Here is a 27,137-nt window from a genome sequence, read left to right on the forward strand (position 1 = left end):
TCAGGGGCTTTTGAGGAGTGAACCAGGGGTGGGAGCTCGTTCTCTTTCTCTGTTTCTCCTTCTTTATGTCATTCTACCTTTCAAATAATTCATTTTCAAAACCATTGGCAAATTTGATACATCAAGCCACTTTACAAATGTCTCTCTAAAAATAGAACAGGTTGCAAAATGGGAGAAGGCATTTTCAACACTTGCAGTCAACAGACAGACTTCATGCAGTGATTAATATGGGATCACAGCTCCGTAGTAAAGGGTCGTAATAGAGACAAGTTTGGAAGTGAAAATCTAGACCAGGATGAGAATTTTCTCTGAGCAAAAGTGAGTTGTCTCACAGTATCTCTAGCTGAGAGGGTGTGGCTCTGACAGGGAGAGGATAAATAGGTAACTGCTGGAGAGACCAGCCCAGCATCCTGGAAACCAGTCGTTATCTGCCCTGCCGCCCTGCAGTTCCACTTCAGGTTCTGTCTGGAAGGCTGCCTCTGGATTCTGCACTAAGCTACAGAAGCAAGCAGGTTCCTAGGGGTACCAGTGACAGTTAAATACTTGGGGAGTATTCACAGTGAAACAGTAACAGGCATAGTTGTGGTCCACGGTGTGTGTAACAATGTAGATGCAGTTTTGCAGTCTCACATGATTTGGCAGAAGTCTCAGCCCAATTTTGTGAATGCACTGAGTACCACTGGAGTATATACTTCTTAAAATTTTTTTTAAAAGATTTATTTATTTATTTGAAAGTCAGAGTTACACAGAGAGAGGAGAGGCAGAGGCAGAGAGAGACAAAGAGATCTTCCATCCGACGGTTCACTCCCCAATTGGCCGCAACGGCCGGAGCTGCGCCGATCCGGAGCTAGGAGCTTCTTCTGGGTCCCCCATGTGGGTGCAGGGGCCCAAAGACTTGGGCCATCTTCTACTGCTTTCCCAGGCCATAGCAGAGAGCTGGATCAGAAGAGGAACAGCTGGGACACGAACTGGCACCCATATGGGATGCCGTTGCTTCAGGCCAGGGTGTTAAAACACTGCACCACAGCACCTGCCCGTGGAGTATATACTTTAAAATTGTTAATGTTTTATATGAATTTCACCTCAGGTAAAAAAAAAATGTCAGATGACATATAACATGATACTCTTTTTAAAAAGTAAAAGGTTAAATAACCAAGGAAGAATCTTGTTGACAACATGTATGTTGTGTAAGATCACTGGATGTCTCAAAATAAGGAAGTGATAAAATGTGTCAGTGGGAACTGGATGTCCCAGAGCCTCTCCGGGGGGCAGCTGCTGGCTCCACCAGTGCCATAGCCCATCAGGGATTTGTACTGAAGTGCGGGGTCTCCGTTTTGGGTGTGAGCACACACCCCTGCCTTGCCCTGCAACTTCCTAGTTGGTCCAGTGTCAGACAGGGCTCCCCTGTCTCTGAGCTGCTAGGAGATCATAAAACTTGTTAGGGGCTTGAATTACCCACAGAGGTCCAGAATATGCTACTATGTGTAGTGTGTAATACAGCAAACGGTATTGTGCTGTTTGAGAGGTTTCTGTCCCGCAAGTTTTAAAAAGAAGCATTTTCCTTATTTGAATGGCAGAGTGAGTGACACAGAGACAGGGAGAGCTAGGTAAAGAGATTTTTAAAGAGATTTATTTATTTATTTGAGAGGTAGCGTTACAGACAGAAAGACTGTCTGTCCCCGACTGGCTGCAACAGCCGGAGCTGTGCTGATCAAGGGCCAGGAGCTTCTTCTGGGTCTCCCAAGCAGGGGCCCAAGGACTTGGACCCTCTTCCACTGCTTTCCCAGGCCATAGCAGAGAGCTGGATCAGAAAAGGAGCAGCTGGGTCTAGAACTAGCGCCCATATGGGATGCTGGCACCGCAGGTGGAGGATTAACCTACTGTGCCACAGCTCCAGCCCCAAGAGATGTTCCGTCCACTGGTTCACTCCCCAAATGGCTACAACAGCTGGGACTGGACCATGGTGAAGCCAGGAGCCTGGAACTCCATCTGAGTCTCCTACATTGGATGCAGGCTCCCAAGTACTTGAACTGTCTTCTGCTGCTTTCCCAGGTGCATTGCAGGAAGCCGGATTAGAAGCAGAGCAGCTGGGACTGAAATTTGTGCTGTTTTGGGTTGTGGTATTGCACACAGAAGCTTACCTCAGTGCACCACAATGCTTGGCTCTCTTTCAAATGTTTAAACTTCAGGATTTTGCCCTTAGTTAAATTTCAGTTGACTAAATTGAGATGATTCAATTTTGTTGGGCTGAAATCACCTACCTGCTGTGATATGCTTGGCTTCCAGCTGCATTAACCAGATGCAGCTAGTCCTGTAAGAGGTTGGCTTCGAGGCTTTGAAGGCCAGGTCTGAGAGAAAGCCTTGTGGTCATTTTCAGAGCACAAGAAAAAGAAAAAAGTTTTTGTTATCAAAATGTGACTCACTTTCCCCTTCCTAGTGCTGCTCTCTTACTGCTGTTTGGAGCTTCTCACTGTGAAGAGATGGCTTTCACCTCTAGACCCTTGCAGGAGAAAAACAGTCATTTTTCAAAGATGACGAAAGAAAATGAATAAACATGGTTGAGGACTTTTCTAGGTTATATTCCAGTACATTTTTCATTGTATCTTAGAATGTCATTCCATATGAATATACCTGAAAAGCCAATCTTTCATGATAATACTGAATCCGATGAAAGTTCTTGAAAAATTTCAAGCAATAAGAGACAGTCAGCAGAAGCAGACTGGTGAGTTTTGAAGTGATGCATCCACAGCGTAGTGTGGTTTGAAATGCACCAGTAGTTATCAAACACTTGCTAAATGCTTCTGTGGTAGAAACTGAGAACACAACGATGAATAAGTTCCTCCTTGGAAAAAATGCTGTAGTGTACTTTCCTTCTTGGCTCCATCCCCCTTGTGTTTGATATGATTTTGGGTTGCCATGACAACCTATAAGCAAATGAACAAGGAAACACTAACGGCCAATTTTGTAATTTAACTCTGAGTTACGCCGTTGGATTTCTTCCCTAACTCTCTGTCCTCCAGTGTCTCTTCTGCTTTCTTGTTCTTTCTTCCCCTCCTTTTCTCTTCTGATATTTTCTTTCTCATGGTTTTGTATGATCAGATCTGGTACCCAGACCCCCACCCCCCAATCTCCTTTTAGAGTTTCTATTTGAAAGGTGAATGACAGAGGGAGAAGGGAGAAGGGAGAGAGATTCTTCCTTCCACTGGTTCACTCTGCAGATTCCCACAAGAATTGGGGCTGGAGCTGGGCCAGGCCAAAGCCGTGAGCTAGGTCTCCATCTGGGTCTCCCCCTTGGGCAGCGAGACCCAGGGCTCTGGACCACCTGCTGCTGCCTGCAGAGCAGGAGGCTGGATTGGAAGCGGAGGTGAGACTCAATCCCAAGCACTCTAATACGGGATTAAACTTAGTAGACTGGCTTAACACACTGTGCCACAGTGCCTATCCCAGGTTCCTTTCTTTCTTTATTTTTTATTATTATTTATTTGACAGGTAGAGTTATACACAGTGAAAGAGAGAGAGAGACAGAGAGAAAGGTCTTCCTTCTGCTGGTTCACTCCCCAAATGGCCACTATGGCTGGCGCTGCACCGATCCGAAGCCAGGAGCCAGGTGCCTCCTCCTGGTCTCCCATGCGGGTTCAGGGCCCAAGCTCCTGGGCCATCCTCCACTGCCCTCCCGGGCCACAGCAGAGAGCTGGACTGGAAGAGCAGCAACAGGGACTAGAACCCGGTGGCCATATGGGATGCTGGCGCCGCAGGCGGAGGATCAGCCAAGCAAGCCATGGCGCCCGCCCCTAGGTTCCTTTCTTAATGTATCTCTAACTCCAGATTCTTGGGCATTTATGGAATATCCTGTCTCTAAGGGTTCCCTCCTGCCAAAAAGTACTAGGAGTGATTGAAATTGAATTAAAATCACAGATATGTTTCATGTTTTATAATATCATTTGTACATTATCAGTAAGTTGTATAATATACTACAGAGAAAATGAGAAGAGTATTTGAGAGGAGAGCTAAGAAGGAGAGAGAGAATCTTCCATGTGATCACTCCCCAGATGGTCACAATGACCAGGGCTGGGCCAGGCCTAAACCAGAAGCCTGGAATTCCAAATGAGGGACGGGGGCCAAGTGCTTGGACCATGTCCTGCATATTAGCAGGAAGCTGGATTGGAAGTACAGTAGCCCAGACTTGAGCTGCCACTCCAGCATTGTCAGCAGTGACTTAACCTGTGTGCTACCTTGCAAGCTCCAGAACTAAAATTTAAAAACATGCAATAATGATCAAATAACATTATTTAGTTTCACCAAAATGTTCGAATAATGAAAGCAAAATGATTGAGTCTGGTTTAGCTGAGAAACTCTTAATTGAATGGTTTTGACTGTACTGATACAGAGGTCTTATTCCAACTGTTTGTTACTGCTTTTGATAGTTGTCAGAGAGCTAAAGCATTCTCCACAAAGATACGTATAAGTAAGTGGAAGGATATATGATGTTGGCTGTGTTTGCTCTACTACAATACTGGTCTGCGTAGTTACAAACTATGCAGAGAGTTTTTGAAATTTGGCCAGTGGGAGCCAGCACTGTGGCACAACTTATCCCATATAGGCACTTGTTTGAATCCCAGCTGCTCTGCTTCCAATCCATCTTTCTTCTGACGTGCCTAGGAAAGCATCGCAAGGTGACCCAAGTCCATGGGAGACCCGGAAGAGGCTCCTGGCTTCTACCTGGCCCTCTCCTAGCCATTGTAACCATATGGGTAGTGAACCAGCAGGTGGAAGATTTCTATCTCTTTCTCTCCGTCTCACTCTGTAACTCTACCTTTCAAATAAGTAAATAAAATAAATCTCAAAAATATTGGCCACTAAATTTTCATCTTCCCTCATCTTTCTTTAGTATAATTGGTTTTGAAATTTGTTTTTAAATTTTAAAATTTGTAGAAATTTGGAATTATTAGGAAAATTCTCTTGAATTTCCAGTTTTTTTGTAATGAATGATGTGTATATATATATATGTGTGTATATATATATATATATATCACTTTGACAACAAAGTCATGAATTGAAGGTTATTTCAGACTTCTGGTTTTTAGATTTGTCTTAAGTTTGTATTTTATTAGGGAGAGCGAGCTTCCATCCACTGGCTGGTTCTCCAAATGACCACAACAGCTGAGGCTATGAGCCAGAAACTCAGTCCAAGTCTCCCACACGGGGAGCAGGACCAGCAGCTCTGTGCGGGGTCCGCACCAGCAGGAAGCTGGCATCAGGAGCCAGGGGCAGACACTGAGCCTGGGCACTTGGATAGCAAGCATCCCAACTGGTGCTTGCCCACTAAGTCCAGAAAATGCTCTATCCATTACTCAGTTACGTGCTTTTCTTTCTTTTTTGATCTTAAGTTATGGAAAATTTCAAGTATGTATAACGATAAATGGAATTGTAATGATAAAACTGCATGTACTGCCACTGTCAGCAGTTGTCGCCTTGTGGTCATTTCATTTCATGTTCTTCCTCTCTGACTCCCTGTACTGTTTTTTACGAAATCTCACACATCATACTTTCCTATCCATAAGGTTTCAGTATGTGTCTGTAATGCCAGGCTCTTCATCAGTCTTTTTTGTTTTTAAAATTTTATTTGAAAGAGTTACACAGAGAGAGAAGGAGAGGCAGAGAAAGAGGTCTTCCATCCGCTGGTTCACTCCCCAGTTGGCTGCAACAGCCGGAGCTGTGCAGGCCATAGCAGAGAGCTGGATCAGAAATGGAGCAGCCAGGACTCGAACTGGCATCCATATAGGATGCTGGCGCTGCAGCCCACGGCCTGCCATGCCACAGCGCCGGTGCCGCCTCATCAGTCTCACCACCACTGGTGTTCTGGGCCAGATCATTCTTTGTTGTGGGGAGTTGTTCTGTACATTATTTGGCTTCTCTCCTGTATGGGAGTCCACCCCACTCTCCAGCTGCAACAAGCAAAATTCTGTCCACTTCCTTCCAGATGTCCCGCAAGCCGAGAGGGGAGGAAGCAGGATCTCCCAAGGTGAAGAGCCCTTGCTCTAAAGTAGAAAGACTTTCCATTATGTTGCCAGAAGTCAAGGGGGAAGTATTAGCATCTCTAAAATTTAGTGTTTATTTTAAAGATTGATGTAGTTGAGAGGCAGCGTTACAGACAGAGAGGGAGAGACAGAGAGAGGTCTTCCTTCAGTTGGCTCACTACTCAAATGGTTGCACTGGCCAGAGCTGGGCTGATGTGAAGCCAAGGAGCCAGGAGCTTCTTCCAGGTCTCCCACGTGGGTGCAGGGGCCCAAGCACTTGAGCCATCTTCTACTGCTTTCCCTGGCCATTAGCAGGGAAGTAGTAAAATTTATTCATAATTTCATGAAATATCCTTTCCTATTCAAGTTTCTATGTGTTTAATTAATACCATGAAAACATTGTAAAGATAAAGTATTTTGGGGCTGGTGTTGTAAAGTATATGGAATGCCTGCATCCCATATGAATGTTGGGTCATGTCTCGGCTGCTCCACTTGGAATCCAACTCCCTGCTAACAGTCAGGAAAAGCCACAAAAGGTGGTCTAAATAGTTGGACTTCTGTCACCGGTGAAGAAGCTTCTAAGCATTGGCCTGTCTCAGCCATGGCCATTGTGGCCATTTAGGGAGTGACACAGCAGATGGAAGGTCTCCCTGTTTTTATAGCTAACCCAGCTTTCAAATAAAGTAAATCTTCCAAACAAAGAAAAGCATTGGAACTAGGATCCAAGTTAGGCCTTTAGGCTTTTCTTACCTAGAACCCGGTGTGCAGCGCTGCAAGGCGGAGGATTAGCCTGTTGAGCCACGGCGCCGGCCGATAATGTTTTATTGTCAGTATTTTGTGATTCCTTCTAAGATTCTCCCCTTCAAGCAAAGGACTAGTAAGGTTGTAATCTGCGTGGAGATGTGCTCCATTCCCAGTTAGATTCTATATTTTTGCCTGCAGAGGTAACCAGTGTCCTGACTTTTGTCATCATAATTTTCTTGCTTTTCAGGGAAAATGTTGTAATTATGATTATTCAAGTCTGAGATCATGACCTTTCATTATCTGAATCAGAAGAAGCAAATAGCTTGGTTAGGATGATAAGGGGGAGCCTGCTGTTGAGTGGCAGTCGCCGTGAGCAGAGCCCACCACTGGCGTTACACAGGGTTTAGGACGTATGAGACTCAGCAGAGGTGGGCTGGGCGGGCTGGGCGGCATCAGCTGTAGGGACAGCTCTGGCTGACTGGTGCTCAGGAGCATGTGATCTTCAGGGTCAGACTGAGCTAGAGAGAGGTGCCCAAAGTAGTTAATGTACAGATGCCATTTATTAAGGCAAATTTTCAGCTGATTGGTTAAAGGTGTTTTAAAATTGGTGCTTCCATAGCAGTGTAACTGGTGTTTATTAGCCATGCTGGAAAACTGCTTCTGGTGAGTATTTATTATCACAGATTCAGAAGAGCCTTAGGATTAGAGGAGGTTTAAGATTCTCTATATATCAACAGTTGGAAAGATCGTACACAGAAGTTCTGTGTCCTTCACCCAGCTTCCCTAAATTTTTTTTTTAAGATTTTATTTGACAGGTAGAGTTACAAACAGAGAGAGGAGAGAGAAAGGTCTTTGTTCCGTTGGTTCACTCCCCAAATGGCACAACGGTCAGAACTACGCTGAGCCAGGAGCTTCTTCCTGGTCTCCCATGTGGGTGCAGGGGCCCAAGCACTTGGGCCATCTTCTGCTGCTATCCCAGGCCACAACAGAGAGCTGGACTGGAAGAGGAGCCACCAGGACTAGAACCGGCGCCCATATCGGATGCTGGCGCCGCAGGCGGAGGATTAACCTAGTGCGCCACGGTGCTGGCTCCCTAAATGCTAAAATCTACAAGCATGTTATAACTATTAAAAGAGGACAGTTGACACTGACACAGTTATGAGTACTGTGAACTCACCTTCAGGACTTAGATGTCCCAGTGCCCCATTTCATGTCATTTTTCTGGACTAGGGCCTGGTTTCCATTGCCATACTGCCCGTGTGCTGTCCTGTCTCCTTCCAGCTCCTCTAATCTGGGACATTTCCTTAGTGTGCCGGTGTCATTCATGACCTTGTGCTCCTCAGTTTACGTCAAGGTTCTGCATTTTTGGCAAAATGTTGATGGTCAGGATGTTGTGCCCTTCTCATTGCATTGTGTCAGGAAATCCGTAGTGACAGCATGACTCAGTTTACAGATAGTTCTAACTCATAGCATTGCCTAAGGTGGTGCTACCCAGGCTTCTCCACTATGAAGTTACCACTTCGCCTTTGTAGTGAAGACATAGAGTATGGGGCCGGTACCGTGGTAGCGGGTAAAGCTGCCTGCAGTGCTGACTTCCCATGTGGGCACTGGTTCGAGTCCTGGCTGCTCCTCTTCCGAACTAGCTCTCCGCTATGGCCTGGGAAAGCATTAGAATACGGCCCAGGTCCTTGGGCCCCTACACCCGCGTGAGAGACCCAGAAGCTCCTGGCTCCTGGCTTCAGATCTGCATAGCTCTGGCCATTGCAGCCATCTGGGGAGTGAACCAGTAGATGGAAGACCTCTCTCTCAGCCTTTCTCTCTTTCTCTTTCTTTCAAATAAATAAATAAATAACTCTTTAAAAAAAAAAAAGAGTCTGGAGAGATGCATTGAGACTGCAGATGCCATGTTGCTCACTGTATTTTTACCTTCTCAGTATTAATTGATGATGGTCATATAGATATTACTATGTTTGCTAGGTGGTGAATTCTTATTTCTGTCTTTTTTGGTATCCTTCAACTTAAGTCTTTTAACATGATCCCTCCATAGCACATGACTTATGAGGGTCATATGTGTTGTTTCATGAAGCTGTGCTTGGATTGTTTCACTGCACCCACACTGGTAAACTAATCCTCAGCATCAGGGTGATCAGATTCTTAGTCCAATAACTAAGCTTTTAAAAACATAGCCTCAACACACTCCCCACACACACCGCCCCACACACCCACACACACAACACCCACACCTCCCATACCCCCCACTCCCCTCACACATCCACACCCACACACCGCCCCACACACCCACCTCCACACACACCCCCACCCCCCACACCTCCACACACACACCTCCACACACACACCCCCACACACACCGCCCCACACACCCACACACACAACACCCACACCTCCCACACCCCCCACTCCCCTCACACACCCACACCCACACACCGCCCCACACACCCACCTCCACACACACCCCCACCCCCCACACCTACACACACACACCTCCACACACACACAACACCCACACACACACCACCCCACACACCCACCTCCACACACACCCCCACCCCCCACACCTACACACACACACCTCCACACACACCCCCACCCCCCACACCTACACACACACACCTCCACACACACACCCCCACACACACCGCCCCACACACCCACACACACAACACCCACACCTCCCATACCCCCCACTCCCCTCACACACCCACACCCACACACCGCCCCACACACCCACCTCCACACACACCCCCACCCCCCACACCTCCACACACACACCTCCACACACACAACACCCACACACCCACACCCACACACCCACCCCCCACCAGACACACACACACACACATACATACCCCACTCCCCCTACCCCCTACACACCCACACCCACTCACACCCACCACACACACACACCCACCACCCCCACACACCTATACCCACACACCCACCCCCCACCACACACACACCCAACATACCCACACACCCCACACACACCCACACCCACATACCCACCCACACACCCACCCACACACTCACCCTCCCCACACACACCCACACACACCCCCACACCCCCCCACACACACACACACAGAGAGAAAAGCACCCTCTTCCTACCAACGTTGCTTTTCTTCAGGTATCAGTGCTCCTAGTTGACACGGAGATGAGGAACTTGCTGACAGTGACGTAATAGGAATACAGTACGTGGGAAGCGGCACGGAGCAATGATTCATTCGGGCAGATGGGATTGAGCCGGCCCTTGGGAAGCCGTGGAGCGTCTTGCAGCAGAGAACCTGAGAGCAGCTGTGAGGATGCAGACTCAGGCTAGTGACAGAAGTGGGAGGGGAGTGATGTCATGGCAGAGGGAGATGTGATGCCATCACCAGTGGGCGGGGAAGGTGGCTGTCAGTGTTACAGCTTCAGTGCAGAGGGTAGGTGATTGGACTGGAATTCGGCGACCTTGAGCTAGGTTTGAGCAGGGTTCTGTGTGCCGACTGTTGTGCACTGAAGCAAGGCCCGGGATGCCCTCACTGCCCAGCATCTCCCAGCTGGATGAAGAGCCTCTGTTTGAAGCCTTACATGCCGTCTCCTGGTCTTACTCTGCCTTTGCACGTTCGTGTATGCTTCTGCTGGGGATTGACATGTCTACCTCTTAACTGCTGTAGGACAGTGGGAAAATTGCATAATTTCCTGTAACTTCTTCTCGTTCATGAAATGGGGAGATTAGCATGTTTAATTTTTAAAAGATTTTTTAAGAAAAGATTTTTTTTTTCATTTGAAAGATTTGGAGATAGTGTGCGCATGAGATCTTCCATGGCAGAGCATGAGAGGTCATCTATGCATTGCTTCTCTTCCCAAGTGGCTGCGGCAGCCAGGGCTGGGTCAGGCCAAGGCCAGGAGCCTGGGACCCAGAACTTCACCCGTGTCTTCCACAGGGGTGGCAGGGGCCCAGGTACTTGGTCATCGTTGGCTGCTATTCCAGACACACTAGCAGGGTGTTGCATTGGAAGTGGAGCAGCTGGGACTTGGCCTGGTGCTCGTATGGATGCCGGCATTCAGGCAGCGGCTGGACCTGCTGGAACAGAGTGCCAGCCGCTTAACTTCATTCCGGGTCTGGCACGGGCCTCCTGCTCACCTTTCTTCTCTCTCAGTTCCTGCTGTCTGCCCTGTCCAGCAGAACGTGGACAGCACTCTGCTTACAAGGCTCCAGTGGCTCCCCTCACTGAGACTGGCAGGGCCGAGTGATCCACCCCCTGGTCCCACCTTCCCAGGAATCCTGGTGTACTGAGTTTCCCGCTGGGTCTGCTCTCACTGCCGTGTGAGCTGCACAGCTCCTCTCCTCCTCTGCTTTAATTAGATCTCTGCTCAGGATCGCCATATCAGAGTATCCTTCCCTGGAGTACTGTCGCTAAGTACCCCATCACTGTTCTTCCTCGTGGGTATCACTGTAATCTCTTGTATATTTGTGTATTTGCTGCTGTCACACGTCTACCACGAAAATGCAAACTTAAGAGGCAGCGTTTTGCCTCTTTAAACTGTGCCTGAGATGGGACTGATGCTAGCATACATATTTGCTGAGTAATTACTAGCATAATCAACCTTAGAGACCATTTATTATTAACAGTGACTGTTCTGGGCCGGTGCTGTGGCTCACTCGGCTAATCCTCCACCTGCGGCGCCGGCACCCCGGGTTCTAATCTCGGTCAGGGCGCCGGATTCTGTCCTGGTTGCTCCTCTTCCAGTCCAGCGCTCTGCTGTGGCCCAGGAAGGCAGTGGAAGATGACCCAAGTCCTTTGGTCCCTGCACCGTGTGGGAGACCTGGAAGAAGCTCCTGGCTCCTGGCTTCAGATCAGTGCAGCTGCAGCCGTTGTAGCCATCTGGGGAGTGACCCAGTAGATGGAAAACCTCTCTCTGCTTCTGCCTTTCTGTAACTCTGCCTTTCAAATAAGTTAATTAATTTAAAAAAATTGAAAATATAGCATTCAGAAGGGCAGGCCACAGAATTGGAGGAGGTATTTACTATATTACTATTTACAGGGTCTCATATGTAGAATCTAAAAGCATAATCAGGGGCCGGTGCTATGGCCCAGAGGGCTAGAGCCCTCACCTACAGCGCTGGCATCCATATTGGTGCCAGTTTGAGTCCCGGCTTTCCCTGCTAATGCACCTGGAAAGCAGTGGAGGAAGCCCAGGTGCTTGGGCCCTGCACCCTTGTGGGAGCCCTGGAGGAAGCGCCTGGCTCTACCACTGTTGTGGGAGTGAACTAGTGGATGGAAGACATTCTCTCTCTCTCTCTACCTTTATGTAACTCTGTCTTTTAAATAAATAAAATAAATCTATAAATCTTTTTTTAAAAAAAGAAGAAGAATCAGTACAATGACGAGAGTGGCTGAGAGAAAAGGCAGACAATCCAGTAGGGGAAAAAAAGTAGAAACACACTTTCCAAAAGAAGGAATGAAGAATGGCCAAAAAGCATGAAGCATGCTCAGTTTCATCAGTCACCACGGAAATGCCAGTTGCAGCCAGGGCCACTGTCGGAGCATGCCCGTCAGAGGCCAGCAAGCTGAAAGGGTCAGGATGGACGTGATCCTGTGTGGTGATGGCTGCTGCCGCTCAAGTGTGTATTCCTTGTGGTCCAGTGATTGCACTCCAGGGTCTATCCTCCGTGAGGATGTGCACAGGTGTTCCGCAGAAGACACACAGCATGTTCACGTGGTGGACACCAAGAACACGATGACACAGCACTCAGAGGACGGCTCCTTGCTGTACCCACTCGTGAAGCGTTCTTCCTGAGCAGATGCACTACCTTTGGTTCCGGGATAAGAAGAGATAGAAGTCTTCCCAGCAGCAGCAGATTCTTACTAATAACCACACAGGAAACAACGCAGTGACCCTTCAGCAGTACCGCGGATAAGTGACTTGTCACGCCAGGCAGTGCAGTGCAGTTTTGGTAGGAGCAAACGGCAGCCCCTCGCTGTGGGTGACTCTCACAGGCTTATTACTGAAGGAAAGATAGCAGACAGGAGAGTGCAATTTTGCTGTTGTAACTTTAGATAACCAAAGTGGGAGGCAAGTGTGTAGGGGTGGGGCGGTCAGGGACGCAGTGTGGCTGCGGCCTCTCCAGCACACCCTCCCCTGCGGAATCCCTTAGCTACAGTTGACCAAAGAGATATGCTTGCTGTTTGCTGAAAAAAATTTCCATTTAAAAATTAATTGTTTTTTTTCTTATTTTAGGAATTATTTCCCAGAGTGATTGTTAATGCTGTTCTCAATAATATTGTATATTAGTAGACAACAAGGCACTGAATCGAGAGTTACTTTCTGATTGTTCTGTTTTATGAATTATGTTTTCAGATACGAATTGAGAATTCGTTATTTGCCCAAAGGATTTCTCAATCAGTTTACTGAAGACAAACCAACCTTGAATTTCTTCTATCAACAGGTATGCGACAATGCTGTGATACACTTCCTGTTTCTTTGAACCCTGCCTATTACATGTTTTTACTTTAGAATTAAATCTAATGTTTTGGAGATGATAAATTTGTTGCTCTATGGCAGTGGAAGTCTTTTGGTACTTTCTAAACTTTTGTATGCTTCAGAAAATTGTTAAAAACCTGTCTGTATTTTCTTTTTTAAGGCAGAGAGATAGAGGTCTTCCACTTACAGTTTTAATCCCCAAGTGCCCACAACAGCCTTGGCAGGGCCAGCCTGAACCCAGGAACCTGGAATTTAGTCTGAGTCCCCGAAGTGAGTGATGGAAACTCAAGTCCTTGAGCTGTCAGCTCTCACCTCCCAAGGTACCCAGTAGCAGGAAGCTGGATTGGAAGTAGACGGGCTGGCAGTGTGGTGTAGCAGGTAAAGCAGCCACCTGTGACACTGCATCCCTTACAGGTGCCAGTTCATGTCCCAGCTGCTCCACTTCACATCCAGCCTCCTGCGGATGGCCTGGGAAAAGCAGCATTTGGGCCTCTGCCACCTGCATGGGAGACCTGGAAGAAGCTCCTGGCTCCTGAATTCAGCCTGGCTCAGCCCTGGCTGTTGGGGCCATCTGGGGAGTGAACCAGCAGGTGGCCCTTTCTCTCTCTCTCTCTCTCTGTAATTCTCTCCCTCTTTCTCTGTAATTCTTTCAAATAAGTAATAAATCTTAAGAAGAAGTAGAGGAATGGAGACTGGAATCAGGCATTCCCACATGGGATGCTGATGTCCTGAATGGCCGGTTAATCACTGTAGCAAATGCCAGTCCTGTAGGCAGATCTTGGAAAAGATAACTCTAGGGGCTGGCACTGTGGCACAGTTGGTTTAGCCTCTGTCCTGCGGCACTGGCATCCCATATGAGTGCCTGTTTGATTCCTGGCTGCTGCTCTTCCTATCCAGCTCTCTGCTTATGGACTGGGAAAGCAGTGGGAAGATGGCCCATGTGCTTGGCGCTGTGCATCCATGGGGGAGTCCTGGAGGAGGCTCCTGGCTCCTTGTTTTGGATCAGCCCAGCTCTGGCCGTGGAGGCCATTTGGGGAGTGAACCAGCAGATGGAAGACCTCTTTTGTCTTTCCCTCTCTCTGTAACTCTGTCTCACAAATAAATAAATTAGAAAACAAAAGAACACCAATCCAAGTACAGTTACTATATTTCAATATCAACAAGCTTGTTTTACATAGAAATTATTGTCAGAGCCAGCTGTGTCAGTGTAATTTTGATAGTGATTTGTATAATAAGCAAAAATCAACTATGCTGAGTACTTCAGCCATATCATTGCATGAAGAAAACACTGGCATCGGGAGCAGAGCTGGACACCCAGCCCAGATGCTTCACTACGAGACATGAGTGTCTTAACGGGCATCTCGAGTGCCAGGCCCGGCGTGCGCCCCCGAAGTGTTTGATTTTTCCCTCGAATGAGACACCCCCTCAGATGGAGTGTCTTCATAGGTGGCAGTATTTTATAGGCTCCAGGCACGTTTGGAGGCTCTTCCAGTGTCCTGACAAGCTAGACACACGAGTACAGTAGTAAGTAGATTTAGTGGATGGGTTTGGTAGGACTCAGCGATTGAGCTAAAATGGAAAATGAGGCCGGCACCGTGGCTTAACAGGCTAATCCTCCGCCTTGCGGCGCCGGCACACCGGGTTCTAGTCCCGGTTGGGGCGCCAGATTCTATCCCCGTTGCCCCTCTTCCAGGCCAGCTCTCTGCTATGGCCCGGGAGTGCAGTGGAGGATGGCCCAAGTGCTTGGGCCCTGCACCCGCATGGGAGGCCAGGAGAAGCACCTGGCTCCTGGCTTCGGATCAGCGAGATGCGCCGGCTGCAGCAGCCATTGGAGGGTGAACCAATGGCAAAAAGGAAGACCTTTCTGTCTCTCTCTCTCTCTCTCTCTCTCACTATCCACTCTGCCTGTCAAAAAAAAAAAAATTAATTAAAAAAATGGAAATAATGAAAGAAAAGTATCTGTTGTATGAATCTGGGCACCTCATTCCAAGAAAGAGCAGTGGCAGATGACATTCAACAGAGAGAGGCAGAAAGGCAGTTGTCTGTGCGTGAAGTAGCGATGGGCGTTCCTGCTTAGAAACACGTTTCTGCCTCTGCAGTGGGTGGGGAGGTCCTGTTTTCTTGTGTGATTTATAGTAATAACGGAAGTGTCAGGTTAACAGACTTAAGGTAAGTATCTTTTGTTTTTGTAAAGATTTATTTATTCACTTGAAAGGTAAAGTTACAGAGACAGACTTGGTCTTCCATCTTCTGTTTCACTCGCAGATGGTTGCAACAGCCAGGGCTGGGCCAGGCTGAAGCCAGGAGCCAGGGACTCTGTCCACGTCTCCTGTGTGGGGTGCCAGGACCCAAGTACTTGTACCATCTTCTGCTTTCCCAGGCCCATTAGAAAAGAGCTGGATGCTCTGGCCGTTGAGGCCACTTGAGGAGTGAAGCAGCAGATGGAAGACTTTTCCCTCTGTCTGCTTCTGCCTCTAACTCTGCCTTTCAAATAAAAAATCTTTAAAAAAAAAAAAAAAGAAGAAGAAGAAGAAAGAAAGGAGCGGGATAGGAAGTGGTGCAGCCGGACTCAAACTGGCACTCCAGTATAATATGCTGGCATCACAGGTGGCAGCTTACCCTGCTGTGCTGCGACATGGGCCTCACTGAGGGAGGCTTTGAGGACTTGTGCTCACTCAGAGTTGAATGAGAGAAGGTGAAGTTTGGTGAACTGGAAAGTGAGGAGGCGTGTTTGGTCCCAGCTCAGATTGTGGAGCGCTTCTCGTAAGGAAACGTGAGTTTCGATTTATACATTGGTTCACTGTGTGTGGCATCTCACCCTTCAGCCATCTCATGAGACTATCTTGGTGAAGGAGGTGCGAAGGAATGTTTATTCAGATTTTGTGCCCCTTGGCTGAAACACGTAGAACCAGAAGTGTTTCAGATTTTTGGAAAATAAATAAATAAATACTGTTTAAAAAGCTCAGATTTTCACATAGGTAATAGATCTCTTTGGCATGAGACCCCTAGTCGATATGCGAAGTTTGTTTATATTTCATTTATACCTAATACACATTGTATGAAGATAATTTTATACAGTATTTTTAATTTTGTGTATGAATCGTTTTCATGGAGTGAAGTTTTCTACTTGTGGTGACATGTTGGTGCTCAGAAAGCTTTTAATTTGGGGACATTTCCGACTTTTAATTTGGGGACATTTCCGACTTTTGGATTAGGGATGCTTGACCTGTACTGCATTTTCTCTCTCTTGTGCATGACCTATGAGTGTATTGACATGCTTTCCTTGAAAAAAATCTGCCCACTAGGGCACTTTATGGTGACTTTGGTGATACTGGGTTCTAGCATGCTTAATACAGGCCTAAATAGTTACTCCTTTTTATAATTGCTAGGCTAACCCAAACGTCTGTAACTGTTTTGTTCTTTTCATGGTTCCTGGGTGTCCTAGTTTCCCTTTGTGGGAGGTCTTGCTTCTGTGTTTGCAGTGTACATAATTTAGTGGAGTTGTCTTTTAAAACCTGGAGTGAAAGTGCAGGGTAAGGATGGCCTTGCTTAAAGGAACTTACAGTGAGCACTAGCGTGCCCAGTTGTTCTGCAGTCAGCAGCCACGGGTTTGAGGTGCCTCTGACTCTGCGGTTGCTTGCCTCGGCCAGTGAAGCAGTAGTAAGTGCTGCCCGCCCAAGGGTGGTTCTGTTGATGAAACCAGGCAAGACGGTCTGCTGCGGGATTGCCCTGTGATTGGGAGTTGTGGACAGTACCAGGCGTTTGAGGATTCATTGTTTACCGTCACGTATAAGGTACCAGTGTGAGCTGCACGTTCTGGGGTGGTGTATCCCCTACGTTTTTCTCCCCTGTGTACTCTATATGATCCTTTCAGCCCTGCAGCCTGGCTATTGTGGTCATCCATTTCTACACTCTCTTCTTCTTAAAAGTTTATTAAGTCAGATGGCAGCTTTTTGTAACATCCAGAAAGATTTTAAAACATTTTAAAATTATTCTAATAGTCATGTTTATTTTGTAATTGCATACTAGCACATGCATTTTAAAAGGAGATGTAAGGGTAATCATGGTCACTCCTCTTTTCCACGTGGGCTGCTGGTGTGTCAAGCCAGGCGAGAGTGAGTGGAAGGAGGGGAAGCTGAGGCTGAAGCCACAGGAGGCCGTGGGAAGGCAGGGAGCGCGGTGATTTCTCAGAGGGGGTAGCAGGTGTCCTGAGAGCATCAGCTGCCCTTGTACTCTTGAGTTGTTTTGATTGGCGGCTCCCTTTACCTTGCTGTTTCTCTAAGTAGAAGAGTGGTGAACACTGGCAGTTTCATATTATTTGAGCTGATATTTCTTATAGGAATTCATTCTAAGGAATCAATAAATCCTGACACATGAATGCATGTATACACATACAGAGATGCTCGTAGGAATACCATAGGAACACGAAACGGGAGGTGTTGCAAATGTTCAACAGGAAATTGGGTAAATTCTGCTGAGTTTCCAGTCGAGTCACCCATCACAGTCAGGTACTTTTTTTTTTTTTTTTTTGGACAGGCAGGGTGGACAGTGAGAGAGAGACAGAGAGAAAGGTCTTCCTTTGCCGTTGGTTCACCCTCCAATGGCCGCCACGGCCGGCGTACCGCGCTGATAGGAAGCCAGGAGCAAGGTGCTTCTCCTGGTCTCCCATGGGGTGCAGGGCCCAAGCACTTGGGCCATCCTCCACTGCTTTCCCAGGCCACAGCAGAGAGCTGGCCTGGAAGAGGGGCAACCGGGACTAGAACCTGGTGTGCTGGCGCCGCAAGGCAGAGGATTAGCCTATTGAGCCACAGCGCCGGCCCAGGTACATATTTTCATGGGTGTGGAAGATACCACTTTAAATGCTGTTGCTTAAAACAGCTATGATTCCATATGTGTTTTTAAAAATATTATATTTTTACTTTTACCCTGTTCTGGGACGAAAGTATTGAAGATAGTATGATTTTTTCATTGCTGGTTTGACAAGTCGTTTTCCTTTTGACTTGCCATGGTCAAATGTCCATACAGAGGCATCCTTCTACGCAGGTTGAAGTTCTCCAACTATTATAAATGAGCCATATGTTGATTGGCAGTATCCAACTTAGGAATCAGTTTAATTCCAAAGTTGAAACTTGTGTTTAAACACATGCAATAAGAAAAAGGGTATGAGTCAATAATTGGTCCCCATAATAAGAATGCAAGTCAAGTAATGTGTGAGAAGTTGTGTGGAAATTGTCAGACTTCCGAGATGGATTAATAGTGTTACACGGGCCTGGAACTTGAAGCCACTCTGACTCAGGAACTCTCAGTAGTCGATGCAGCTGTGTACGATGTGTACATATGTGTTCACTGCTTTCTCTGCTCAATCGATCCTTCTCTAAGGGACTTGAAATTTCACAACACTGATTGTTTTTAATTATGTAGATTCTTTAACACAAAATACATGCGTTGTTTTGTAAGCTTTGATATTAATGATGAAGCAGCTACCCATGACCTACAGCTCAAATGAAAACAACAACTTGGTACCTTCCCATCCCAGTCCTTGTGTCCCAGCCCCACTTCCTGCCCTTTGACTCTATGCAGGTCACCATGGTTCCAAATGTCGGTTGCTTTTATTTGCTAGTTGGTGTGTCTTACTGTGTGTGTGAGTGTGTGTGTGTGTGTGTGTTTCAGTTCTGCGCTTCAGCTATAAGCTAACTACAGTTCTCCCCCAACCCTTTGAATTCCTGTCATTGGCCTGAATTTGTTTTTGGTTTTAGGTTTTGTTTGTTTCTCAGTTCATGGAAACATTCAGGAAGATTTTCTAGGAAGCATTTTGCTCGTCGTTGTTGCTTTGCACATTTGGCTGACCCTATTGTGGAACTGCAAGTGGTTTTGAAATCTAGTATTTTTTTGGTTCATTTCAAAAATAATTTTGCATTGTGATTAGAGACTGATTCATTCAACACTGATAAAATCTTATTTAGATTTGGTTCATCCTCTGGCACAGATTTAGATTTTGTTAAGGTTTCAGCTTTGCTTGAGTAGAATATATTTTCTCTAATTGCTTGGCACAGATAGTAAATAACCATTAATTAAAGAGTTATCCAAATCTTCTGCGTCTTGAGTATTATTTTTTCCTTCGTGAATGATAGTCTTGCTGAGGATACAGGTCCTGGTGGGTATCTGTTCTGTGTGGACACTTGGATGGGATTCTGCTTGCACTTTGATCATCACATTGCTATTGAGAAGTCAGCTTTCATTCTGTTTCTGGGTGCTGTCGTTTCTCTCTGGATGACTTGGAGATCTTTTTTGTCTTTGGTGTTTTGTGGTTTCATGACAAAGTAGCTATGGATTTCCTCCCCACCCCTACTTGATCTGTGCTGTGCTATAGGTACCTCTGTGGGTTCATGTCTTTTTCACCTGTTCCAGAAATGTCTCAGTGGATATCTATTCACATGTGGCTTTTTCTCATTTCTTCATTATTCCTTCAGTTTAGATCTTTGTTAGAACTTCTCAGTGTATCCCGTTGTATCTATTAACCTCTTTTTCCTATTTTCAAGTATTGTCTATGATCTGTAGCTCAGATTAATCTTGTCAGCAGCTCTCCTCATGTATGGCTAAATTTATGTTCAGAGCATCTGTTAAGTTTTTATTTTCATCTGAAAGTCAAGAGGGGGACAGAGAAGGATTTTCCACCCCCTGGATCACTCCCCAAATGCTTGCAACAGCTAGGGCTAGGTCAGGCTAGAGCCAGGAACCTAGAACTCCATCCAGGTGTCCCAGATGGATGGCAGGGACCCAACTGCTTGAGCCAGGACCTGCTGCCTCCCATGGTGCGCATTAGCAGGAAGTGGGAATCTGACACTGGCTGTGGTTGTCCCCAGCGGTATCCTAGCCACCATACCAAATGCTTGCCCCTGTTTCCTTGGGGAAACATATTTTTTTGGTCAGGTAATTTTTATGGCCCTCATTAGTGGCTAAGTTGTCTGCCCTTTCTTTTGTGTTTCGGTCTGTGTTCTGTGTCTGACGCCTCTCGTCTGTCAGTGCCTTGCACAGACTGTCAGAGCCAGGGAGTTCCCTGGAGCTCTTCATCTGTGGAACATCAGGTGTGGAAATCTTTAGGGCTTAGAGGGAGAGTTCTCTCCTCCAAGAATTTCTATTTGCTTCTTGGGAAAAGGAAACAGACTAGCTTTTGAAGACCCATCCTCGGGGGAGTCTCAGGGTCACTGGCTCCCCCTGGGAGGCAGTGCTTGCTGGCAGCCAACTCACAGCGGGAGCCTCCTCCACTCTGCAGCCTGTGCTTCCAGCACAGTCTTGGCTTGCGAGCACTGCTGTCCCTGCCCTCCCCACCCTTCCTTTACCTCCAGCTCACCCGCAGGCCAGTTCTGATTTAACTGTACTGTTGAACTCCATGTCCTTGTGACCTTTATGATGGAGGACTGGAAGGCCAGAGAAGGTGGGATGCAAAGGAAGATGGCGTTGAGATCAGCTGGACCTGATAGTGTCTGAGAAGGCGGCGTTGAGATCAGCTGGACCTGACAGTGTCTAAGAAGCAGGGTCGGGATGTCAAGCCCCCAAGTAAGCCTGCTGGCTGGGTCTGATCTCTGTCCCACCACAGGTTTGACTGTGGCTGTGCAGGAGGACTTCATTCTCTGTACCTCAGGGGGTACTTCTCCTGCATCATTTTATTGAGAAACTCGAATGTTCTGTCATGCTGAAGGAATCATGTAGTGAGCCTGCCGCCCAGAGCTGCCTCATCCCTCGTGGCTTTGCCTTTCCCTCCCAGTTGACCACTAATCCACCTTAATTTGATGAGTTTCAAGTAAATTTCAGACATCGGTATACTTCATCATGCATATCATAACTACAGTTCAGTATTTAATTGTAGTTTTTGTTTTGATGTGTAGTTTCACCTGTTTTAGAATTTCTTCTAAATTCTTCCATACAGTATATATTCTTTTATGTAATAAGGGTTTTTTTTTTTTCCCCTCAGTGTGATGTTTTTGAGATTCCAGTAGTTTTCTTTTACTGTTGAGTATTCTGTTATAGGAATATATTATAGTATGTGTGTTCATTCTCCCATTGGTGGGTTATCTGGGCTGTTTCTGGTTTTTTAATTACCCTTAACAACTGAAGCATTGCTGTGAATATTGTTCTCTGCCAATGGGTGTATTTGTTGTTTTATAAGAAAATGCCAGGCCTTTCTCCAAAATGGTCTTTCTTTCTGTGTGTTTATTTATAAGGCAGAGCATCAAGAAGACAGGAAGCGGGTACACACGTACACACATGAGAGAGAGTGCTTCCATCCACAGGTTCACTCCCCAGATGCTGCCACAGCCAGGACTGGGTCAGGCTGAAGCCAGGAGCCAGGAGCTCCACCCAGGTCTTCCACATGGGTAGCAAGGTTCCAAGCACTTGGGCCGTTTTCTGCTACCTTCCTAGGCACACTAGCTGGAAGCTGGATCAGAAGCAGAGCAGCTGGGACTTGAACCTGGAGTGCATGGGATAGGAGGCCAGCATCACAAGCAGTGGCTTATGAGCCACGCCCAGCACCTGCCTGGTGAGACCATTTTGTTTCCGCTGATGATGGCCGTGCCGTCTTCTTAGCAGCACTTGGTGGTGTCAGTTTGTCGTTTTGGAGTTTACATCAGGAGCGTGACAGAATCACACGTGGCTTTCGTGTTCACTTTCCTGCCTGCTCACTAACTGGGTGTTCACTCTCTCCTGTGCTGATTGAATGCTTTTATAACTTCTTTTGTGAAAGTCTACTTCAAACTTTTTGCCTGTTTTGTATTTTAAAAAAATTTTTAATAATCATTTTATTTATTTGAAAGAGTTACAGAGAGAGCTAGAGAGGTAGAGCCAGAGAGAAAGAGGTCTTCTATTCCGTTAGTTCACTCCCCAGATGACAGCAGTGGCCAGAGCTGCGCTGATCCGAAGCCAGGAGCTGGGAGTTTCTTCCAGGTCTCCCACACAGGTGCAGGGACCCAAGGACTTGGGCCATCTTCTGCTTTCCCAGGCCATAGCAGAGAGCTGGATTGGAAGAGGAGCTGCTGGAACTGGAACCGGTGCCCATAAGGGGATGCCAGCGCTGCAGGCTGGGGCTTTAACCCACTGCACCACAGTGCCAGCCCCACTGTTTTGTATTTTTCAAGTTGTACTTTTGCCCCGTCCCCATTTTAAAATATTACTCTAGCCAGTTTTAAGTTCAGTAATGTTAAGTACATTCATAGTATTATAAAACCATCACAACCATCCATCCATCTCCATAACTATTTTTTTCTTAAGATTTATTTATTTATTTGAAAGGCAGAGTCACAGAGAGGCAGAGGCAGGGAGATCTTCCATCCTCTGGTTCACTCTTCAAATGACTGCAATGGCTGGAGCTGGGCTGATCTGAAGCCAGGAGCCGGGAGCTTCCTCTGGGTCTCCCATTCAGATGCAGGGGCCCAAGCACTTGGTACTGCTTTCCCAGGCCATGGTAGAGAGTTAGACTGGAAGTGGAGCAGCCAGGACTCAAAAGGGCACCCATATGAGATGCTGGCACTGCAGATGGTGGCTTTACCCACTAAACCACAGCGCTGGCCCCATAACTTTTTTAAAATCAAAACTGTTTTCATTAGACAATTTCTCATTTGCTCTTCCTAGCCCTGGAATGCAGTGAGCATTCTACCTCTGTCTCTGTGATTTTTAAATGGAGTTATTTGTTTTGCTAATATTTTTTCCCTATCTGTTGCTTGTTCATTTTCCTACATTTTTTTAATCTGAAAAATGAGGCAAGGTTGCTGTGAATATCCAGTAAAGTGACATGGCAAAGTACTTTGAAATGTCTGGCATGTGGTGAACACCTTTAAGTGTTAACTGTTGTACTTTCTGCTTTAAAAGAATTAGTATTTTTAATGGATTGGGTCTTTCATCTGGAGAGAAATAATCATATTAGTTCCTCTACCACCATTGCTACCCTAAGGGAGGGACAGAGGGAAGGAACCAGATTGCAATACACTGCATCAGTGTTCTAGCTGCTTATTTTGAAATTTTATCCAATCCCATTTTGGGTGGGATTGTCAGGAAAACAGTGTCATTGAAGGTTTTAGAGGTTGAGTATGGAATTGCTGGTTGGGCATTATTGCTGTGGGTGCACATAATCTCATTAAATTTCACTACCAGTGTGAGAAATCTCAAGTGATTCAACTCATTATTTTTGATCCATGTTTTAATATACCTGACGATATTAATCACACTAACAATAAACTAGAATCTTGTTCCAGCACCATACAGTTAGGAGTAGGAAATAAAAAATAATCTTTGACAATAAAGCTAATGGCATATTAGAAAGCAAGAAGAATGTATTTAGCTGTGAGATCAGATTTTTCCATAACTTTCATTGATTTAAGTACTGTTTGATTGGCTGCCCTTGTGCATGGTGGTGGCTATTAATTAAAAAGCTGATGTCCATGTTTACCCAGGAAGTTACAGTATTAATTAATTCTGCATTTGTGATGCTGAACTCATAAAGAAATCATTTACCGCTGAATTTTTAGCCTTTAAGAAGCCTGCGTTTAGCATGAAATCTTCATTGTTTACTCATACAAATAATTTAAGATTTGAAATGAGTATATCCACTTACTGGCAAAATAAACAGTCAGTGATGAATTTTCACAGAAGAGGTGAGGAAAATATTAGGTCTTGAACCATAGCTTAATACTGTGATCAAGAATCTTCTCTTTTAAAGATTTATTTATTTATTTATTTATTTGAAAGGCAGAGTTACAGAGAGGCTGAGGCAGAGGGAGAGAAAGGTCTTCCATCCACTGGTTCACTCCCCAGATGGCTGCAATGGCCGGAGCGGTGCCGATCCGAATCCAGGAGCCAGGAGCTTCTTCCAGGTCTCTCATGTGGGTGCAGGGGCCCAAGCACTTGGGGTATCCTCTGCTGCTTTCCCAGGCACATCAGCAGGGAGGTGGATTGGAAGTGGAGCAGCCAGAACTCAAACCAGCACTCATATGGGATGAAGGCACTGCAGGTGGCGGCTTTACCTGCTACGCCAGAGCTCTGGCCCAGAAACTTTTTAAAAAATTAATTAATTCATTTATTTGGTCTAGAATCTAAACTTGACTGTAGAAAAATGTTCTTGTTAAGCAATCTATTTTTCTTTCTTTCTTTTTTTTTTTTTTTTTTTAAACAGGCAGAATGGATAGTGAGAGAGAGAGAGAGAAAGGTCTTCCGGCCGGCGCTGCGGCTCACTAGGCTAATCCTCCGCCTTGCGGCGCCGGCACACCGGGTTCTAGTCCCGGTCAGGGCACCGATCCTGTCCCGGTTGCCCCTCTTCCAGGCCAGCTCTCTGCTGTGGCCAGGGAGTGCAGTGGAGGATGGCCCAAGTGCTTGGGCCCTGCACCCCATGGGAGACCAGGAGAAGCACCTGGCTCCTGCCATCGGATCAGCGCGGTACGCCAGCTGCAGCGTGCCTACCGCGGCGGCCATTGGAGGGTGAACCAACGGCAAAAGGAAGACCTTTCTCTCTCTCTCTCTCTCACTGTCCACTCTGCCTGTCAAAAAAAAAAAAAAAAGAAAAAAAAAAGAAAGGTCTTCCTTTGCCGTTGGTTCACCCTCCAATGGCCGCTGTGGCCAGCGCATCTCGCTGATCCGAAGCCAGGAGCCAGGTGCTTCTCCTGGCCTCCCATGCGGGTGCAGGGCCCAAGCACTTGGACCATCCTCCACTGCCTTCCTGGGCCATAGCAGAGAGCTGGCCTGGAAGAGGGGCAACCGGGATAGAATCCGGCGCCCTGACCGGGACTAGAACCCGGTGTGCCGGTGCTGCAAGGCGGAGGATTAGCCTGTTAAGCCACGGCGCTGGCCAGCAATCTATTTTTGTTCAGCTTTTCTTTTTTGCAAACTTTGATTCAGATAATTGCATCATCAGAAGTTGACTTATTTCTCCATTATTTTAGCCTTGAAGCTGTCATTTAAAACATATTTTGAAAGTGCAGCTGTAAATGGGATATTTTAACTTAAAACATTTCTTCTCCCCTTTCCAGTCTTGGTAATTTTGATGATTCATGGAAAAGCACTTTGGTTAATGAAGACTTGGCTTACCTGTCATTTGTACGGTTCAGTCCGTATTTTCTTGATCTTCCTTCTGCATACATAGCTGTAGAACTGGGAGACAGACGTCATTTTCAGATAGCTGGCCACTCCCACCAGCACTGGGGAGTGGCCTTCAGTCCGAGCCTTTGAGGAGCTCCTACTTTTGTAGGAACACTAGGAGCACTCCTGCCTTTGGGCTGGGGCGGGGTGGGGGAGTCCTGTCTTGATGAGCTCCTGCTTCTGTGGGAGCTCTCCTGTGGGGCGGGGGCGTCCTGCCTTTGACAAGCTCCCACTTCTGTAGGAGCATCCTGCCTTTGGGCTGGGGCAGCAGGGCGTGTCCTGTCTTGGATGAGCTCCCACTTCTGTAGGAGCCTCCTGCCTTGGGGGGAGTGGCCCTCAAAAGCGCTCTCATGCTACGCGGCTCCTTAGAAGGATTTACTGAACACAGAAGTTGTTTCATTTGTGGTTATGGTTTATCAGAGCTGAAGGATACCGGCTAAAATCAGCAGCAGGAAAGGGTGTGTGGAGTCAAGTCCAGAGGAACTGAGTGGAACCGCCCCAGAATCTCCTCCTTGTGGAGTCACATGGGATGTGCTCGAGGTGTGCCAGCCAGGGTCTCTGGCCTGAGCTCCAGTGCTGAGGTGCTCACGATGCCTGGATGGCTGATCTCAGCTGTTGAAGCACCAGGCTCTGCAGAAAAAGCAGGCATAGGCTGTCATCAGTGTTTGCAGGAAATAATAGGCCAGATTTTGGCCAGTTTTTTTAGCAGGTGAGGTCAGATGGAAGCCCAAGGCTTCAGGTATTCAACAGCACATTGATAGAAGAGCAGTGCAGTTTGCAAGAGGCTAGGGCGAGTCCTGAGAGTGGAGCTTTGATGGGAACGTGCAGGTGTTTGAGTGGCCCGGACTGCTAAGTTAGTGCTTTCCTGCAAGCTCCCCTCTGTCTCCTGGCCTTAGAGAACCGTGCCTCAGCCTCCAGCTCTTCATGGGAAGCTTCCAGAACACTTTCACATTGCCAGTCTAAATTATAAATTCTGTTGTATTGAGGCATAATTTTATATATAATATAAAGTTAATGGATGTATGTAGTTAGTGAGTTTTCACGTACGTATATAGTCAGGCAGTTACCACCACAGTCCTGATACAGTGCAATATAGGCACAGGGGAATGGACAATTAGGACATTACTGCCTGGACTGCAGACCCTTTCAGAGTCCAGCAGTGTTTGCGTGCCTCAGGTGTGTGCACATTTGTGTGTGCAGTCTCAGCAATGTTTTTACTCAACACAAGAAACTGTTGGATGAGCGCAGAGATGCCCCCTGTGGTTCTGCTTCCCCATGTCCCTCCCAGCATTGGGCAGCTGTTCTCTGCACGCTGCAACCTTGTGTGTGTGCTCTGCTCGGGGAGAGGTTTGACTCTTTTATGTACCACAGTCAGTTGGTGCTTAATTTCTTCTCTTCAATAACTTAATAGTGAAGATTGCTTTTAATGCAAATGCTCTTCTAATGCAAATGCTGTGATCAGAATTATTGGATAAGGTTTACTAGAGGATACCAAGAAGAAGTTCCAAGAAATAAAGGAACCATCTGCTTTTGGAGTTTGAGAAATTGTGTGTGTATGTGTGTGCGCGTGTGTGAGCACTGATACACACTTGCCCACATGCATATATACCTTCAGAATCCATCTTTTTTTCTTTAAAAAAAAAAGATATATTTATTTATGTGAAAGGCAGAGTTACAAAGAGGCAAATGAAGAGGGAAAGAGGGGAAGGTGTAGGTCTTCCATCCACCTGCTGGTTCACTCCCCAAATGGCTGCAGTGGCCAGAGGT

General features: G+C 46.7%; 1 protein-coding gene across 6 annotated transcripts in view; it reads left to right on the top strand.

Annotated features, from left to right (window-relative positions):
* PTK2 (protein tyrosine kinase 2) overlaps window positions 1–27,137 on the top strand; it is a 299,153-nt gene that overhangs the window by 110,723 nt on the left and 161,293 nt on the right. For all 6 annotated transcript variants that reach the window (XM_062187939.1, XM_062187942.1, XM_062187941.1 and 3 more), the window contains one exon: window positions 13,125–13,212. In XM_062187939.1, the coding sequence (XP_062043923.1) occupies window positions 13,125–13,212 (88 nt within the window). The remainder of the gene's footprint in view (window positions 1–13,124; window positions 13,213–27,137) is intronic.

The sequence above is a fragment of the Lepus europaeus genome, chromosome 4, assembly GCF_033115175.1.
Source record: "Lepus europaeus isolate LE1 chromosome 4, mLepTim1.pri, whole genome shotgun sequence".
Taxonomy (NCBI): domain Eukaryota; kingdom Metazoa; phylum Chordata; class Mammalia; order Lagomorpha; family Leporidae; genus Lepus; species Lepus europaeus.